We start from the raw sequence: 20,580 nt of genomic DNA, 5'->3' as shown, positions 1-20,580 counted from the left end.
CGGGTGCTGAGCAGAAGTCTCAAGCCCGCCTTGGAGAGCCACCGCACTTTCTAGGGCACAGCTGCCCCACGTCCTCAGGCGTTCCGGGGGGGCGCCGGGGCGGCCGGGACGGGCGCGAGCTCCCACCGGCAAATCGCTGGGCTTCGGCCGGACGTCCAGGGGGCGGGGGCGCGCACGCTGCCGGAAGCGGAGGGCGGGCAGAGCCACGCCCCCGGCGCCGGCCTTCGCCGGGTCTCCGCCGCCTCCCCTCCTCAAGCTGCGCAGGCCCGGCTGAGGCGGAAGGGCACGGGAGGAGGTGACGAGAAAAGTGAGCGCCGGCACTAGCGGCGGCTCCAAAGGAAGCTCAGCGGCCGGAGGCGCTGGGAGCAGGCCGGACACCTCGCTGACGGGCTTTTCCTAGAGCTGGCGAGGGCGGGGCCGCAGGGGGAGCTGCCGCTGCATCTGGGCCCGCGGAGGGGCAGGTGAGGGCTGTGAGGGACGGAGGTAAGCGAGAGCCGGGGCGTCAGTTCGGCCGAATGACAGCCGCCTGGCCATTGCCGCCCCAGTGCGCGCCAGCTCAGCGTCCCGGCCTGGAGGCCTCGAGCGCTGCCCTCCTCCCACGTCAGCCACGGAGGCAGCGGATTTCTCCCGGGGCCGCTTCTGAACCTTTCTAGGGGCGGGGAGGGAGCTCGTCCTCAGGGACCGCTGTCCTTCCCTGTTTCTTTCCAGTTCGAGCTGTTCGACGCTGAAGCAGAGGTAACTAGCGCCCCCCCGGCTGCTTCTACTGAAGCTGGGGAAAGCGTTGAGAGGAAGGATTGCTGTTAGAGGACCTCCAACCCCTGCCGTCTTGGAAGTCAAGGGTTTTTATTTGTTCGGACAGTTCTCCTTCCTGCCTGCCTTTGGTTTTTACGCCCCCCACTCCTGGGACCCTGTTCTAGTGAACGGGTATGGCACAATTGGACATTAGGGCGGTGGGAACTTGATTTTCTATTCTGTCTCTGCTAGGCAGTATCAGCCCCCGTTCCACGGTGCGGCCACGCTGTTGGGAGAGGAGGGATGCGGAAGAGGATGCGGGAAGCGTTCTGGACAGTCAGAAGAGCTGAGTTGAAATCCTAGCCTGCCATTTGGCATTGGTTTTAATTCGGTGCTGGGCACTTCGACAGTTTTCACTGCACGTAAAGTGGAGCTTTCTTATACCTATGGGAGAATTAAACGAAATGAAGAAAGCAGAACGTTAAATTAAGCATGAAATGTTTGGGGAATCTAGTTAAACTCGGTTTAAGAATATCCGGGACACTTAATGGTAGGTTGCTAATTGTGCCTTTTGTCTAGAATAACTAAGCTTAGTATTGAAAGGGGTGCCAGAGAAGATACAGGATCTTGTATGGTTGGAATCTAACTGCAATCTCTGCTTTGGGTTGGCCAGCATTAGGAAGAAATCCGTGTCCCCTAATCACCCAGATGTCTCATGCTTATTGATAAAACATTATTTGTATATGAAGAATGACTCAAACCAATTTTGTTCCCTACTCAAAATAACTTTACCCTTTCTGGGAGAAAAGCTGGAAGAAGTTTCATTTAGGAGGAATTCTTTGCACATATTTCTGAGAACCCCTCACTATGCCTCTAAAACATTTCATGTTAATTGAAAATGTACAGAAAATAAATACAGGAATTTGAATCTTTTGAGTGACTGGGCATTATAATTCTCAGTCAGTCTGAGGAGATTCCTTTTTCTGTATTGGAGAGAGAAGAACATTCACTACTGTGAAATTTAATAGACTCTAAGTTAGAGAAGTGTTTGGGGAGGAGGGGTGGGAGATCCAGTCAGTGACTTGAGTATCCCGTTACTGTAATTGCTTGTTCAGACAAATTAAGGATGCTTTTTTTTACTGGTGGAATGTGATGATGGCTGCTGTGTAGTACGTAATGAAGTGCAATCTTCAGTTCTTTTGACACAGAGTTATCAATTTGGAATTTTAAGTCATGGACAAGAAGGAGACCTTGAGGGTCATCAATCCAGTGGTTCCAAAACCTGGCTGGGCATCAGAAGCAGTCTGGGAAATAAAACCAATCCCTAGATGCCTGGATACTACCTCAGTGGCTCTGAAGAGGGGCCTAGGTATTTGTGGGTTTTAAAAAGCTGCTCAGGTGACTCATGGGTTGAAAACACAGATGTAGATCAGGTGTCACATTTTAGTTTATAAACAGACTCAAAGATGTCATGCCCAAATAATTTGTTGCCTTCTTAATATTTTCCTCTTTCTCTTCCTTTCCTTAACAAATGACCTCAGTTGAATGAATAGTACTATTTCAGGTTTTGTAGTGTCTTGAGCCCAGAACTTAAAAACAAGTTCCTTAAGTCAGTATGTATAATTGTTTTCATAGCTTTCTGTGCAGTTAGACTCCTTAATACTCTGATGAAAGTAGATTTTACAGTAAAATTTCTTACTAAATGTTTAGGTTTGTTTTTTGGCAGAATAATATAAAGATTATATCACTTTATAAATAAAATTTTTTAGTAGGCTTTTGTGACAAGCCTCCATAAACCATGGAAAAATTCCAATTTAAGAATATTTAGTTTTTGTATCAGCTTATGGTAAACCCAGTGCGCTAATAGAGACTCCCCCCCCCCCATTCTGGTATGCATGACCACTTAACTTTGTATCACTAGCCAGCTTCCTATGGAACTCAGTTTGAGAACTGAGCTCTATATTGTCTTATAAACACCTGATTTAATTAAAGGCTTTCAGTATTTGCTTTAAGCTTGTCCTTGAATTTTTAGTCACTTTTCTTGGTTAAATTGTACTATACCACTGATTTAAAGAATTTGGTAGATGCCTAGAAAGCATCAGCTGATGAGGTGGTAAGTGCCTCATGTGTACTTTTCTTACCTGTTATAGTGAAAACCTCATGACTTTTATTGGGGGGGGGGGTAATATTTTAAAGAGTTGAACATTCTCTTTAGGGAAATACATTCACCCTCAAATTTGCTCCAGTAATTCCTATTCTATGTTAGTAGAGCCAGAAATGAACCCTACCTACATCACAAATCCTCTAAAGGAAGATGCTGAATTATTTTCTTTCTAAAAATGATCCAGTCTATAGCATGTTAATTTCCTACAACCAGATGACAAAGAACATTCTAAATTTGCTGATTAAAAAAGCCATGTTAACAGATATGTAGTCTATGAATTCAGAGTCTAGAGAAACATATGATGTGAGACTCAAATAAAAAACCAAGTTTGAAATATTTTAATTCTGAAGTTTTAGAAATTGTTGAATTTCAGATTCTGACAGAGCAAAATTTTCAAGTAGAGGTATTTAGAAATGATAGACATGAACCCAGGATCACAATTTTAATCTAAACTGATATTAAAGAGGAGGAGGGAGTGGATGGAGGTGGAAGAGGGCATAGAGGGGATAAATGGTGATGGAATAAAAAAATTTAAAAACGGATAGGAAAGATTTAACATAGGAACAAAGGCAGGGGTAGTGTTGTAACAACCCGAAGACCTAGTGAAAAATGTTTAGAAGGCTACTTTTTACTGGTCCTGGAGGTAGTCTTCTGTGTCTGTAAGGACTTGAGACCAAAATTGGATACTTAATCCACATTATATCTGGTGGCTGAATGTGAAGAAAGTATCATCAATAGGTACCATAAATGTACAATTCTCTAATTCTGTCTTGATCTTTTTTTATGATTCATTAATGCCCTCTGATACCAATGGGAAATATTTGTTTTGTTTTCAGTGTTGTTTCGTACTACAAACCATTTATTCTGCCTCATTTTCTGAGGTAGGTAACCCCACTCCTGTTTATTTACTACACAACAGCTATTCTCATCACTGTCTTTTTACCTCTAGGAGAAATAACTTTTTTGTAGTAATGCTTGAGTTAACCTGTCCAGTGGCTTCCCTTCAAATTTTTAACCAAATATTGGGCCCCTTAAAGATTCAGAATTTGAGCTGTCCTAGGGTCATTGAGTACCTAGTAAGAGTTGAAAGCTCACTTCTGTTTTTCCTTGTGTATGTGTTTTATCTATTAAGGAATGTTGATATTTGGTGAACATGAACACACAAAACATGGCTGAGAATACAGGCTCAGAAATGTAAAGGGACCTTATGGAGAGGTTGCTTTTAATTACATATGCTCTGAGTGCATGCTTGGGATTTGTAAGTTTTAGGGTGCACTTGCTGGAGTCTTTTATTAGAGAACCTTCAATAGCAGTATTGTTGTCTTTTCCTTTGAGCTAGTTAGATTCCCCAAGGAAGAATCTTCAAATCTCTAGCTTAGAGCTTATAAATTGGGCTGCCAGCAATCTGTTAGCTAAATTGGGGAAAAGAGTAGAAGTCTTAGCATTCAGTATGTAAGCCCTCACTTACATTCATTTTAACTCTGTTATGGTACCCTCAGTCACAACTGTAATAGATGTTTTCCAGAAAAGTCCAGGAATCCTTTGTTTTACCTTTAGAACTGCAGTGTCTAATATGGTAACCACTGGCCATATGTAGCAACTTAAATAATTGAAATTAAATAAAATTAAAGATGAATCTGTTGTTCCACTTATTTTAGTTCCTCAGTGGCACTAGACACATTTCCAGTAGTTAATAACTGTATGTCCAGCTACCATATTGGACAGGGCAGATGTAGGATAGTTCTGTCATTGTGGAGTTTTATTGCACAGCACTGTTTTAATCTGGAAAATAATTCTCCAAGCTTCTGCAAAGATGGCTGAGGGGTAGTAGGCTGGTTTGTGGGAAGTAGGATGTGACCAATCCTCTTGTTTTTAGCACCGTATTTACCAAACCCCTCTTATAGAACCTGCTGCCGCCATTCCTTACCTGTTTTGAGGCACTGTTGTATAGAAATTGGATTGCTTTCCTCATTGCAGCTTGAGATTTAACCGTCTTAGGTCTTTAAGTCAATCTACATTCCAACTTCCAAAAGGTTCTGTTGTCCTCTCTTTCATTTTGTATGCATATGCTTTAAATAAAAACACACCAAACAACAAAGCAAACCCTTAAGATCTATGTATGTAAATTATATCTTTAAAAAGTAGTTTAAGGAAAATTTTTTAAAAATTTATTTATTGATTTTAGAAAGAGAAAGAAAGAGAAACATCAGTCTGTTGTTTCACTTATTTATGCATTCATTGGTTGCTTCTTGTATGTGCCCTGATGGGAGATCGAACCTGAAACCTTAGTGTATTGGGATGGTGCTCTAACCAATTGAGCTACCCAGCCAGGGCTAAGAAATTCTTTATTCTCATCTTTAAAAAATATATATATATATTTATTGATTCTTACAGAGAGTGGAAGGGAGAGGGGGAGAGAGAGAAACATCAGTGTGAGAGTGAAAACATCAGCTGCCTCCTGCACGCCTCCTAATGGGGTTTGAGCTGCAACCTGGGCATGTGCCGTGACCTGGAATCGAACCTGTGACCCTTTGGTGTGTGGAACCCATGCTCTAACTATTGAGCCACACCAGCCAGGGCTGATTGTTCTTTTAAAAAAAAAATCCTACCCAAGTAAAAATTACAAGTTCTGTGCCTGTAAAAAATAAGTAAATTAACATTCTATTCTTTTTTTCTTTTTTTGAACAGTCACTGTTTTACTGAGTCTTCGGGAGGGAGGTAGATTCACTTAAGAGTAAAAGGTTTAGCCAGTGGTGTACTACAATGAACGGTGACTGCTCCTGAAACCTATCTGCCACGCCATCAGGCTCTGCTTGCCCTAGCAACCTGTAAGCCAGACCCCACTAATCAGACACAGCAAAAGGGGTAAATGGAACATGAGCCTTCCTCTGGGTCTTAGTAGATTTTCTTTTACTTCTTTGAGGACTGTGTTAGTTTTTTTTTCATTGTAGTAAAATATACATAACAAAATTTACCGTTTCAATCATTGTTAGGTTTACAGTTCAGTGGCATCAGGTGCAGGAGCAACCAATTGATGTGCTTGTCTCACATCAATGCCTCTTTCTTCTCCCCTTCCTCCTTCCTTTCCACTCTCTAAAAATCAATGGAAAAAATATCCTTTTGTGAGGATTAACAAACCACATTGTTGTGCAACCATCACCACCATTGATGAACCTTTTTCATCTTCCTAAACTGAAGTCTACAACCATTAAACAATGAATAACTCACCTTCCCTCCCCCTTAGTTTTTTAAAGTTGACTTTTCTATATAAGTTTTTGCTTTTATCTGTTTGGTCTACTAGAAAAGTTTGGCGATTCTTGGTTATCCTGTCATTTTGAAGAAACACCACTAAGAAGTTGCTTGGAAATTCTGAACATGTGATGGGACTTGTCAACTTTGGGGTGCACTGTGGGCTATGCTTGGCCATTTTGGGGGGGATATCTGTTTATATGTATTTTCTTGTGGACTAATCAGATTCTCTAGAGAAAGTCTTCCAATCTCCTGCTTGGATGGATAAGACAGACTACCCAGGGTCTGGGAGATGAGTAGGAATGTGTTGGGGGTGTGTGTGTCTTATTTTCAATATATAATTCCATTTTCAAATTATGCCAGGGATCCCCATTAGTATAGCTTATATTTTACCCTTTCTGAAGGATAAACTAATCTTGCGTAGGGGAGGGCCAATTACTTGCTGTGTGGTGTTGGGGGGGGCTTGGGTTCTCATTGCTTCTTAAACTTTGGGGTACACTGTAGAGTAATTGTTTAGGCCTATTTAGTTGAGGCATCCCAAAAATATCAGTATCTGTTGATCTTTTATCTTTGAATGATCCTTTCTCCCCTGAGAAGAAGGTTTATACTGTTGGGGATGTAAACCTTTCTGGGAACTGAGTGGCAAAAAATGTTAGGGAGGGAATTCACTATGTAAGCCTATTTAATATCCTCTTATGGTACTCCTGCCCTCAGTTATGCGTGGTGTGCCTAACTATTATGGGTCGTCCTTCCCAGAAAGTGAAACTTTGGTTATCTGCCAGGGTAGGAGAAGGGATCTTAGAGTCTGTTTTTTTATTCAGACTTTGAACCAGTTCTTCCTTTTCCCACTCCTCTCATACCCTGGCCTGCATAGGTATTATTGCTTCCAATTCTTAAGCCTTTCTGAGGTCCTGTATCTTGCTTCTTGGCTTCCCCTACTACTGGCTTGGTTTCTGCTCTTTTGGCCTGCTAAGTCTGTTAACATTAATTCATCTGCTTGCTTCTTTCAAAAATTGTATTGCTCTTATCTCCTTTTTCATTATCTTTGTCCTTGAGTGGTTTTGCCTTTTAAAAAATCCATTTTTGTCATCTTAATGGGATTTAGAGAGGGAACTGAGGTACATACGTGTTCAGTCCCCACCCCCATTTTTCCCCCCCAGAGAAAACTGATGCACAGAATGGAATACAACTTTTCTTAGTAAGTTATTAGCAAGCTGATTTTAGAAAACTGGTTTTCTGATTCATAGTCTAGTATTTCCTCTACTCCATGTGAAGTGGTTGGTGCCTTTCTTTCTAGCTAGAGAGCCTTCTATAATATTGGATCTTATTAAATCTAAGGGGTGTCATACTTGGTTTTGACTATTATTTTCATCCACCATTTCCTGTAAGTTGTTGCTGCATTGGCTCTTTTTTCTTATATTTATTTTGAGAGCATAACTGGGTAAGAGCACTTGATACAGTCCTGTCCCCACATAGTCATTCAGAAAGTCATTGATGGACTGACAAAGAGGAGGCTGGTATTACTCTTGAGATACTGATATTGCATATGCATTTATTGAATACTGCCTGTGGATGACTATATAAAGCAAAAGTACCTTCCCTTTCAAAAATTTGCTACATGGAAAAAATTGTTTTGACATGGAATCAATCTTGAATGGTATCTGGTCCCCTCTCCCTTCCATTCTTCATTTTACAAGTGAGAACACAGAATTTGGGTGACTTGCTTAAAGTCACTTAGCAAATGAGAAGCAGGGTCAACACTTAGAAATAAGTTCTGTTCTAACTCTTGTGACTCCCTGCCCTTATCTGTTCCATTAAAAACTGCATATTGGGAAATGGTTTTTTTTTTCCGCTAGAGAGAGAGAGGGAGAGACAGAAACATCGGTGAGAGAGAAACATACATCAGCCACCTCCTGCACACCGCCTACTGGGGATCAAACTTGTTTTCTCCAAGCTGCCATGGGACTTCTAGTCTGAGAGTCACTCAGTCCTCAGATGGAGGTGGAGAGTTGTGTGGGAGCACTTACCCGACGCTCAATCCACTGAGCCACACTGGCCGGGCAGGAAATGATCCTTGAAACTTATTTTATCATAAGCAGGTATAGCAAACAGGATCATGTTAGAATACTCATTACTTTCTCCTCAACTTTCATTGTGGGGAATTCCTTGATCAGGTAGAATTTCATTATATCTGATAATCTAAGTTGAATTTCATGTGCTCTCTTTTTCAGTTTTCTAACTTATATTTCTGTGAATATAACTTTATGACCTAATTTTTTTAATTGATTTTTTTAGAGCCCTAGATAGAGAAGGGAAAGAGAGAGAGAAACATCATTTTGTTGTTCCACCTATTCATGCACTCGTTGGCTGATTCTTATATGTATCCTGACCAGGGATTGAACCTGCAACCTTTGTGTAGCTGGATGATGCTCTAACCACTGGGATCCCTGGCAGCAGGGCTCTTTATGGCCTAATTTTTGGGTAGAAATGTAACTTTTCTTTCTCTTCTTTACAGCTACCTCCAGATCTCATTATGCATCAGAAAAATGAAAAAACAGAGGAAAATTCTATGGAGGAAAGGAATCCACTTAGCCTTTTCTGAGAAATGGAATACTGGATTTGGAGGCTTTAAGAAGTTCTACTTTCACCGGCACTTGTGCATTCTGAAAGTAAAGTTGGGAAGGCCAATTACTTGGAGCAGGCAGTTGAGGCATTTGCAGTGTAGAAAGAAGGCCCTTCAAATCCAGAAAACGTGGATCCAGGATGAACCCCGTTTTGCTAAGACAAAGTCGAATGTGGCTGCTGAAAGTGTTAGTACTTTGTCCTCTAAAGTGAAAAGAAAAAGCACTAAACACTTAATTTCCTCAAGGACTCTCCTGAAACTCCAAGCAGAAAAGTTGCTGTCAGCAAAGAATTCTGACCATGAGTATCGTGGAGAGAAAAGTCTCTTGCAGGCAGTTGCTGACTTACCAGAAAACAGTGTTTTAGGTCAGGCCATTGGTCACAGACCTAGGACGGAGTTGCAAGCTTCTGACTTTCCCATGAAGTTCAATGGGGACAGCCCAAGTTCAGGTGAGGGTGGTGCAGTTGTGGTCACCTTGAGCAACCATAAGAGAAAGCGCTTTTGTTATGGCTGCTACCAAGGGCTGGAGCACCACAGGAATGGGGGAGCCCTGACTCCAAAAAAGTTCCAGCTTAACCAACATAGAAGAATAAAAGCATCTCCTCTTATGATGTATGAGAAATTATCCATGATTAGATTTCGGTACAGGATTCTCAGATCCCAGCACTTCAGAACAAAAAGCAAAGTTTGCAAGCTAAAAAAAGCCCAGCAAAGCTGGGTGCAGGTCACTGGGGACCACCAAGAGACTCTTAGGGAGAACGGTGAGGGTGGCAGTTGCAGCCCATTCCCTTCCCCAGAACTTAAAGACCCTTCTTGTCAGCATCAACCGCACTTCCCAGATATGGACAGCAGTGCTGTGGTGAAGGGAAACAACTCTCATATGGCTGATGGCTGCACTAAAGGAAGCCCTTTCTTGGGCAAGGAGCTTAGTTTAGATGAAGCATTCCGTGACCAACAGAATGGCAGTGCCACATACACCTGGGACCAGTCACCCTCTTCCTCTCCTAAGTGGGAGTTTACAGAGCTGATTCATGACATCCCCTTACCAGACCATTCTAGTAACGTGTTTATCTCAGAAACCGAAAGAGAAACTATGACTCTGGGTCAGGAAAATGGAACAAGTACTGTCAATGATGACACAGTAAAATTGTCAGTGTCTGGGGCAGATCAATCTGTAAATAGTGTGGATGGGCCTGTGTCTGAAGAGACTGTTCAGAAAGAGAGCTCATGCCAGATGGATGAGGATGGATCTCGTAGGCAGAACATTCTTAGTTCTAAGTTGCTGGACCACCCTTACTGTAAAAGTCCACTGGAGGCTCCTCTGACGGGTAGTGGACTCACACTAGAAAATCAAGTGGGAGGTGGGAAGAACAGTCAAAAAGCATCTGCAGTGGATGATGAGCAGCTGTCAATCTGCCTTTCTGGTATGAACTATTCCTTTATTCTCCCCCAACCTCCAGCCCACACTTGCTGTCCATTCTCCTTTCTAGGAGAGTCTTTTTCCCTTCCACACATTGGTTTCCCTTTAAGCAATTAGACTTTCTTCTTGAAGTCTTTTATATTGCTGTGTTATATAGATGTCCCATAGTTTATTTAATCCTTGATTAATGGACACTTGTGTTACTTCCAGTTGTTCTATAAACAACAGTGCAATGAAACTACTACTTTATACTTTTGCAATTGTTTCTGTAAGGTAAATTCTTAGTAGTAGAATTGATGGTGGAAGAATACTCACACTTAAAATTTTAGGAGAATTGTTGTTAAATTATCCTCCAAAAAGTTGAACCAGTTTACACTTGTTAAACTTTGTCAGTCTTACAGATCATGAGATTTTTTCGCTTTAATTTGCTTTTTCTTTTTAATTTTCAGGTTTTTTTCATTTTTTATTGAAAAAGTCTTAAATTTAATGAATTTATTGGGGGTGACATTGCTTAATAAAATTATATAGGCTTCAGGGGTACAATTCTGTAATACATCACCTGTATATTGTATTGTGTGTTCACCACCCCAAATCATAATTTGCGTTTTTGAGTTTAAAGTTTGAACATTTTTTTTCTATATTTGTTGGCCATTTTTTGTTTGTATATAATTTTCCCTTGCTTATTTTTCTTTTGGGTTATTTATATTTTATTTATTTAATATACAAGAAGCTCCTATGTACCAGGCAGTGTGATAGTTCTCAGGATGTAACACAAAACATTCTATAAAGGTTCCTGCCTTCATAGACCTTAGCATCATTCTAATTTTAAAGATGTTAAATTCAATTTTAATTATAAATACTATAAGTGTTTAAGTTTTCCTCTCCCAAAAGATAAAATCCTTGACTTTGTATATGATATTTTTGCTTAACAGAAATTTTCCGTTCTTTCATAGTAAAATTTATCTGTCTTTACTTTATGGCTTCAAGTTATTATGTCATGTTTTTAAAGTCTACTTGTTTTTTTTAAATATATCTTTATTGATTTCAGAGAGAGGAAAGGAGAGGGAGAGAGAGATAGAAACATCAATGATGAGAGTCATTGATTGAGCCCACAACCCGGGCATGTGCCCTGACCAGGAATCGAACCCCGATTGCCTGGATTCTAGGTCGATGCTCAACCGCTGAGCCACGCCCGCCTAGGCTAAAGTCTGATTGTTAAAATCTACCCCATGAAGTAAGTTGGCATAAACATTTTTGAAAGACATTATGGTATTTTCAATTTTTGACCCATTCTCCTTCTTGCAATTTAAGATATAAAAGAGTACAAATAACCCTGGCCAGTTTGGCTCAGTGGTTAGAGCTTTCGCCCATGGACTGAAGGGTCCTGGGTTCAATTCCAGCCAAGGGTACCTAAGTTGGTTGCAGGCTCCAGCCCTGGTCAGGGCATGTGCAGGAAGCAACCAATTGATGTGTCTCTTTATATCGATGTTTCTCTCTCTGTCTCTCTCCCTTCCACTCTCTCTGAAAAGCAGTGGAAAAATATCCTCAGTGAGGATTAAAAAAAAGGAGTACAAATATATTTGTACAGGGACATTACTTAAGACAGCCAAAACAGCTGTTTCTATGGAAGTATGAATTGTGGCACCTCTAAGCAATAGTATACTATGAAGCTGTTAAGGAATAAATTTGATACTGAAAGCTGTTTATATAAAGTGAAAAAAGCAAGTTGTAAAACAGAATGATGCCATTTTATTAAATGATACATATGCACATATGTAAGAGGAGTATATGTATATATTCCACATATATTTGTATAAGACATATCTGGACAGATACATCAAATTGTTATGGATGGCTTTTTCTGAGGAGTTAGGAGAGTTACTTTTTGGTGGTTTAAACAATTCTGAACACTTTGCCCAACCATTAAGTATGTATAAAAAGTCCCCCCACCCCAAACACACCAAAAAACACAAAGTATAGAGTTTTAGCAAATCTTTAAAAAACCCATTTCTGTTGTTTATACTGTCCTAGAAGAGGGAAAGACAAATTTCCCTACTATGAGGTTAACAGAACCATGATACATAAACCTGAAATAGTTAACATTTACCCACAAATACCAAGTTAACTTATACATATAGATGTAGCACTTCCAAAAAACAATTGATAAATTGAATATGGCTAATAGTAAAACTCTAGCATGACGTGAGGAAGTAGGAATTTTTACAGAATTGACATTTATTCACATTAGTGACCTGTAATGTAATGCATGAAAAGTATATTAAAAACACATGTGTATCTCCATACTGAAAACTAGGAGGAGAGTTTTGGTGAATCAGAAACTGAGAAACTCCCAAAAGGCAGAAAGTAGAGGGAAGGTCTAGAGGGTAACCCCCGTGGCAGAAGGAAGAGTAGTGCAGGAAAATGATGCAACACTGAGTGAGTCCCATTTCTGGAGGTGGAGAGGAAAGGGAGACCCATGGTAAAAGACTGAGTAGGGGAATCTTAAAAGCATCTCTCCCTGCCTATGCCAATATCAGCAAGGAGGATATTTGCTCTCAAGCTGAAATTCTTTTCCCCCGTTTTATTGAGATATAATTGGCATACAGCATTGATACTCTAACAATGAGATTGATGGGGAGAGAGGACATTTCCCAGCCCCCCTGCTCCAATACTTGTAACACCGCTTGTTGCAGTGGATTTATATATTTATCAAGAGCCAGTTGTACTTATTTCAGTTTACTTACTGTGTTTCATAATTTTGTTAAATATTGCATAAACTAATGAAATATGAGTGTAAAAAGTTACTCCCTTCAAAACCAGGTTGGATGCTTTGCAATGACAGTTGTGACTTGCTGAAAAAAATTAATACTGAGTTTTGCTTGTATAAGATATTTTTAAAAGACTTGAGGGACGCCTGGCTGGTGTCGCTCAGTGGTTGAGTGTCAACCCATGCACCAAGAGGTCACTGGTTAGATTCCTGGTCACAGTACATGCCCTGATTTCAAGCTCAATCTCCAGTAGGGGGCATGCAAAAGGCAGCTAATTGATGTTGATGTTTCTCATTGATGTTCCCTCTCCTTTCCTCTCTCTAAAAAAAAATAAAAGTCAATAAAAACAGATTTTAAAAAATAAATAAAATAGCTGTGATGTACTCAGTATTTTCAAAAGCAAAACATTGCAACCATTAAAAAAAAAAAAAGACTTAAGGGAGGATATGAAAATCTAAGATTCTGTACTCAGCTTAGTTTTGGAAGGAAACAAATATTCCTATGCCACAGCATTCTAAATGAATTAAAAATTTAACTAATTAGAAACAAGTAGACACAAAAACTGGTACACATATGTTCATAGCATCATTATTCATAATAGCCAAAAAGTGGAAACAACTGAAATGTTTATGAACTGATGAATGGATAAATAGGATTTGGTATATCTATACAATGGATTATTGTGCCATAAAAAGAAATGGAATACTGATAGGTGTTTCAGTGTGGATGAACCTTGAAAATATGCCAAGTGAAAAATGCCAGACACAAAAAGGCTACATACTGTAGGATTCTATTGATTTGACATGTCCAGACTAGGCAAATATGTTGAGATATAAAGTAGATTAATGGTTGCCAGGGGCTGGAGGGGAGAGAGGAATGAGGAGTGACCTCTAACAAATACAAAGTTTCTTTGTAGGGTAAAGCAAATGTTCTGGAATTAGGTAGTGGTAATAGTTGCACAACTCTGAATATTCGAAATCACTAAATGAGGTTAAGTTTTGTGGTATGTGAATCATATAGTTCAATAAAGCTGTTAAACAAATATAAGAGACCATTTTAATAATCAAGCATGATAGGAAACTCAAGCAATAAAATATACCAGTTTGACTTCATAAACATTATATGTATATAACAAAACTCATAAGTGAAAATTAGAAGTTTTAGATATGCATGTCCTTTGACCCAGAAATTTGACTTTTAGTGTGTTCTGGGGAAACAGTAGAACAAAGATATGTCAAAGGTTGTATATGGGACATTATTTAGAGAGCTAAAAGTTAACAACTTAAATGGTCATAGTAGGGAATTGTTTAATGGGCTACTAAGTTGTTTTGAATTGACTTAGGTAAAAAAAATAGGATGATGTATTGAATGGGGGAAAAAGCAGCTTCAAGAAGAGTAAATATAGTGTGCTACTTACATGTTTAAGAAAAACATGTTCAGGCTAGCCGGGCGTGGCTCAGCGGTTGAGTGTCAACCTAGGATCCAGGCGATTGGGGTTCGATTCCTGGTCAGGGCACATGCCCAGGTTGTGGCCTCAATCCCCAGTCAAGGGTGTGCAGGAGGCAGCCGATCAATGACGACTCTCTCATCATTGATGTTTCTGTCTCTTTCTCTCCCTCTCCCTTCCTCTCCGAAATCGATAAAGATATATTTTTTTAAAAAGAAAAAAAGAAATACCTATTCATAAGGGCATAAAAGTTCTAAAGGAATTAAAGAGTAACTTCCACTTTATTTTTAAATGTTTATGGTCATATATTAAGAAAAAACCCTTAAAATTAAAGCTGCTTCCTGTTTCAGTTGTATAAAAATGTTCAATCCTATTTTCTTCTAGACCATTAATGTGTTATTTTTACAGTTAGCCATTTGGAAAAAAGTAAAGATGGATCCCTACCTCATTCTTTACACCCAAATGAATTCCGACTGTGAATAAAAGATTTAGTCACTAGTTCTAATACCATTTATTGATTGAGTCATCTTTTCCCCAGGGTCATGAGAGGTGCCCTGCCATCGGGTCTGTTTCCTATGCTAGCACTATTATGCTTTAATTACTGTAGTTTTAGAATTTGATGGAACTAGGCCTCTTTTTTTTCTCTTGCCCCTTATTCGATGCTCCCTTTTAATCCTTTTCAAAAAATTCTAGGAATTTCTTACATTTTTGTCCCAAGATGAATTTTGGATTTGCTTTTTCAATTAAAAAGCAAACCATGACTTTTCATTGGTATTGTATTACATTTATAGATTTAGGGAAAATTGTGTTCATTACAATATTTGTATTTTCCTGTCTAAAAACAAAGAATTATTCCATTCCATGTTGCCAGTTCTGTGTGTCCCTTAATAGAATTTTATAATGCTTTTGACTTAGATTTTGCACAATCCTTGTTTATCCTTATATTTCATGCCATTCTTATTTATTTATTGAATTTAATGGGGTGACATTGGTTAATAAAATTATATAGGTTTTAGGCATACAGTTCTACAATACATCAGTGCCTTCCTTATTTTTTATTTCTGGCGTGTGTATTGTATTTTGTTGGGGAACCAAGTGGTTGCATTTCTTATGTGCACAACACAATGAACCTTATTCCACTTTTAGGATGGGATGTTGTTTCAAGAAAAAACTGTCCACCATGATAAGTAATTTAACTTCTAAAATAACACCTTAGGTTTTATTTTTTATATTGTTACCTTTTGTACTCTCAGGGTGGACTATAATTTGAACTGTAGTTTTTTGTTATTTTTATTTTTTGTTAATCCTCACCCGAGGATATTTTTCCATTGATTTTTCGAGAGAGTGGAAGGGCGGGAGGGAAGAGGAGGGTGGGGAGGGGAGAGAGAGAGAGAGAGAGAGAGAAACATTGACTCAAGAGAGAGACATCAATTGGGTGCCCACCCAGGGCCAGGGACCGAACTTGCAACCGAGGTATGTGCCCTTGACTGGGAACCAAACTCACGACCCTCTGGTACACGGGCCAACACTCTAACCACTGAGCAACATGAGCCAAGGCTATTATCTTGTTTTTTCCTAACATTTTATCCTGTTTCTTGGTCACATGGAAATTTAAGTACTTTTGAAGTAAAAGAAATTGTATTCCAAATGCACTTTCTTTTTTGGTCCATTAATTTGGTGATAGCAAGTGGGTAAAGAATAATGGGCCCTGGCCAATGTGGCTCAGTTGGTTGGAGCATCCGCTTGTACCCAAAAGGTTGCTAGTCCCATTCCCAGTCAGGGCATGTGCCCGGGTTTGGGCTCAATCCCGGGTAGGGGGCATGCAGGAGGCAGCTGATTGATGTTTCACTCTCATATTGTTTCTCTCCCTTCCTCTCCAAAAATCAATAAAAAATCATTTTTAAAAATGTCCTTAAACAAAAAGAATAATGGACTTAACTCTCTCTTTTTTAAAAAATAAATCCTTACCCAAGGATATTTTTTCCATTGCTTTCCAGAGAGAGTGGAAGGGAGAGAAAGAGAAAGAGAGAGAAACATCCGTGAGGGAGAGACACACTGATTGATTGCGTCCCGCACGCGTCCCAACCAGGGCCCCGAAGAGCCTGCAGCTGAGTTATGTGCCCTTGGCCGGAATTGAACCCGGGACCATTCAGTCCATGGACTGACAGTGTAATCACACTGTAATCACTTAGCCAAACCGGCCAGAGCTAACTCTCATTTTCAGCCTGTTTTCTGGGTAATTCTTGTTCCACAAGTGTTAAAAGGGAAAGGTGAAGTGAACAACCAAGTTGTAGAGAAAAGGTGGTAGTATTTCATGCTTTGAAGGTAGCATAGCATAAGAGCTAACTGCTCAGTTTCTGTGGTCGGGTGACCTGCAATCAGAGTCTTAGTTCTGACGTATGCTAGTTAATGGTCCTTGAGAAAGTTACTTAACCTCCCAAAGTTTCCTGTCTCCATTTGTAAAGTAGGGATGCTATCTAACAGGGTGTTTACAAGGATGAAGTGAGATATGCTAGTGCTTGGCTTATGGTCCCAGTGAGTTAATGGTGTGCATCAGTGAGACATTGTCATATAGGGTTCTCCTCGAAAATTCAGGTGGGGCCTTTTTATGCATTAGGAATCCATATTTATCATCTGAAAGTGAAAAAGAAATACAGATAAGAGGGGGAAAATATAACAACTTAAAACCCTCCAAAATACTACCATCAGAAATAACATTGTTAATAAGGACAGCTCATTGCTATGATACTTATTTGGAATTGGAGTTCATATCCCCATTATAGATGAGCCTGCTTTCTTATTTGAGAAGTCGCAAGGTTGTTGGGCCTAACGTTTAATCTTTTGTTATTAGGGGAATTAAAAGTTTTATATAAAATTTGTTCCTTAAATGCAGTTTCTCAGATGTTGGGATTCCTTATCTTCTTTTTGGGCCCATTCTCCCATTATATACAAGGGTATGCTTAGATAACTATAAGATATGATATAGTAAAGACTGTAGGCAAATATATGCTCTATTCCTAGTTTAGAAGCCCCAAATCTCTCCTACTCTGATTAATCCGGGACATGGGACCCCTTTTGTTCTCTTCTGTATGCCTAAAGCCTAGATCAGAACAAGGCATAAGCAAACAACTCTTTGCTATTTACTGTACCTTGACCTTTGCTCTTGTCTTGAAGTTAGAAAGAGAGCTGGGTAAAATAATTGGCTATTGTCCTCATTTTCCCCATGTTAACCTAGAAGACTTAACTGTCAGATTGATGGTTAGCAGGCTGTTACGCTCCCCATTCAGCATCAGTGAATAGCACAAGTCATGTCTGCACTTTTGTGAGCCTCTCAGTCTTTCCTCAGCTTCTTTGTATTTATTTAGAATAATGTCTTGGTTTTATTTCCTATGGCCTTTTTAGGTGTATTCAGTGGATCATTGTGGAAGCCATTAAAATCCATATGTTACCTAATTGATCTGAAGACTATTCTATATTCTGGTCAAGAAGTCATCCTTAATTTTGTTTCCCTTCTTAAAGTATGATTCATCAGCTGTTATCTAGTTAAGCTTAATTCATAGTTTTATTCAGAGTATAATGACACTGTCAAATTGTATATTAAAATTGCCTTAGATTTTGTCCCTTGCTATGAGATGAGAAATTACACACTTTTACCAAATGATACTTTGACAGCGATCTCAACAATTAATTCCCTCTAATTGTGATTTTTAAAAAGATAATTCCTTCAGTTACCAAATTTGATAGACACGTTTAATCAGGTAATTAAGCCCTTTAGATTTCACTCTTTAGGAGATAGGATTCTACTACAAGGTTAAGCTACTGAATGATGTCAATCTTTAGTTTTAGCTAGCCACTCCCTCTCTAGCAATGCATTAGTAGCTTAGAGATCCAATGTGAAATAATGTCTTAGAGCATTTTTCTATATTGGAATGGTGAGGGCCTTATTGATTTGATTTTATTTTTTACAAAACATAACTTTTAAAATATTTTTAATAGTGTAACATATGTAGTAATATAGGTTAAATGTGTGTTAAGTATTATGTATAGGTTAAGTATTGGGAGAATGACTGCTAAAAATGGTTTTTCATCTTAATTTTTCTTTTTTCCTTTATTTAAGGATTCCTAGATGAGGTTATGAAGAAGTATGGCAGTTTGGTCCCACTCAGTGAAAAAGATGTCCTTGGAAGATTAAAAGATGTCTTTAATGAAGATTTTTCTAATAGGTTTGTCAATGATACTTAAGTTAAGCCCTTGAAAATAAAATTCTTGGCATATATGACTCTTCTTGATTAAAAAAAGATACTTAGCAATAAATTAAGTAGAACTCATGTTTTTAATTTTCTATTTCAAATTTTTTCTGTTTCAGAAAACCCTTTATCAATAGGGAAATAACAAACTATCGGGCCAGACATCAGAAATGCAACTTCCGTGTCTTCTACAATAAGCACATGCTGGATATGGATGATCTGGCAACGCTGGATGGTCAGAATTGGCTGAATGACCAGGTTAGTGTATTGTAGGTTCTCATCATGGAAAAGTTGCAGAGGATGTTGGACAATAAAATATAATTAATAACTTCTGGGTTGGCCTCACAATTACCTTTTGGAATCAAGGACTCTATTCCTTACTGAAGTGACTCATTCACTAACCCCACTATCCAAAAGGTTTGACTACTATTAGTAGTATCAGTATGTTATTCATTCTGAGTGGGATGTTTTTAATTGTGTAGGGTTAGTAAGCTGGTTTTATATTGGCTTTTTATAGGTTATTAATATGTACGGTGAGCTGATAATGGATGCAGTCCCAGACAAGGTAAGTGAAAACTTACTTTAAAGATGAAACTTCCCTTCACCTTTTTGTCTATCTTATAGTAAAGGATTTTAAAATTTCTGTGTTTTTTTTTTTTTTTAGTTGAATTTGGGCATAGCCTAATATAATCTGGGTGCTTGTATTTGATGTCTTTTCTAGGTTCACTTCTTCAACAGCTTTTTTCATAGGCAGCTGGTAACCAAAGGATATAATGGAGTAAAAAGATGGACTAAAAAGGTATTCTCGTTATTCTAAATTTGAAATGCAGATGATAAGCCACTTTGAGTGGAAGGATAAGAACTTTATTACCAATATGAAATAGACTCTTTAATGTGAAAGTTTCTTTTAAACCTTTTTCTTTAATCCTCACCCGAGGATATTTTCCATTGATTAACAAGAAGAAGAAAAAGATCTGGAAAGCTATACACTGAAGTGTATCTTTTTATCTGTATTTTCTAATTTTTATTTTATTTTTAATTGATTTTAGAAAGATAGAAGAGAGGGAGAGAGTGAGAAACATCGATATGAGAGAGAAACATTGGTTGCCTCCCACATGTACCCTGACGGGATCGAACCCGCAACCTGGGTATGTGCCCTGACCAGGAATGGGACCTGTGATGTTCCAACCAACTGAGTCACACTCACCAGGGCTAATTTTTATTTTAAAAATTGTTTTTATAATTAAGAAAAAGCTTTCTTTTTTTATTGAGTTAAAATTGGTATATGACATTATATAAATTTCAGGTGTACAATATAACTTGACATCTGTATACACTACAAAGTCATCACTGCCAAAAGTGTAGTTACTGTCCACCACCACACAGTTGACCTCTTCACTCATGTTGCCCATTCCCCAACCCTCTTCCCATCTGGTAATCATCAATCTGTTCTCTGTCTCTATGAGATTGGATTTGTTTGGGGTTTTCTTTTATATTCCATGTAGAACTGAAATCATGTGGTATCTGTCTTTTTCCATCTGACTTAGTTCATTTATCATAATACCCTCTATGTCCATTCAGGTTATTGCAAAGGGCAAGATTTTATTCTTTCCTGTGGCTGAATAATACTCCATTCTATATATACACCACATCTTCTTTATCATTTCATCCATTGGTGGACACCTAGGTTGCTTCCATATCTTGGCTATTGTAAATAATGTTGCAATTAACATGGGGGTGCATACCCAGAAGTGGAATAGCTGACTTGTATGGTAGTTCTGTTCTTGATATTGTGAAGGACCTCCATACTGTTTCTGTAAATCTTATTTTTTAATCATTAAAAGCTTATAAAGAGGTTCTGTTTAGGTTCTCTGCAGCCACAGTGTTATGGATATCAGGAACTTTGGTGGTCCAGTTTTTGGAGCTTCTT

The 20,580-nt window shown here is 38.9% G+C and overlaps 1 protein-coding gene across 3 annotated transcripts in view; it reads left to right on the top strand.

Annotated features, from left to right (window-relative positions):
* The first annotated feature begins 272 nt into the window (after positions 1–272).
* Positions 273–20,580, top strand: part of SENP5 (SUMO specific peptidase 5) — a 29,510-nt gene continuing 9,202 nt past the window's right edge. The window contains exons 1-6 of one of the 3 annotated variants that reach the window (XM_081137684.1): positions 273–461; positions 8,661–10,192; positions 18,521–18,626; positions 18,770–18,908; positions 19,168–19,215; positions 19,372–19,449. In XM_081137684.1, coding sequence (XP_080993810.1) covers positions 8,692–10,192; positions 18,521–18,626; positions 18,770–18,908; positions 19,168–19,215; positions 19,372–19,449 — 1,872 coding nt within the window. In that variant the 5' untranslated portion in view covers positions 273–461; positions 8,661–8,691. Of the gene's footprint in view, positions 484–8,660; positions 10,193–18,520; positions 18,627–18,769; positions 18,909–19,167; positions 19,216–19,371; positions 19,450–20,580 lie in introns of all 3 variants that reach the window. The other 2 variants (XM_081137683.1, XM_081137685.1) reach the window with 2 other exon arrangements.

Source organism: Miniopterus schreibersii (genome assembly GCF_964146895.1).
Source record: "Miniopterus schreibersii genome assembly, chromosome: 5".
Lineage (NCBI taxonomy): Eukaryota > Metazoa > Chordata > Mammalia > Chiroptera > Miniopteridae > Miniopterus > Miniopterus schreibersii.
Note: the sequence above shows the minus strand (reverse complement) of the source record. Positions and strands in the feature narration are given on the sequence as shown.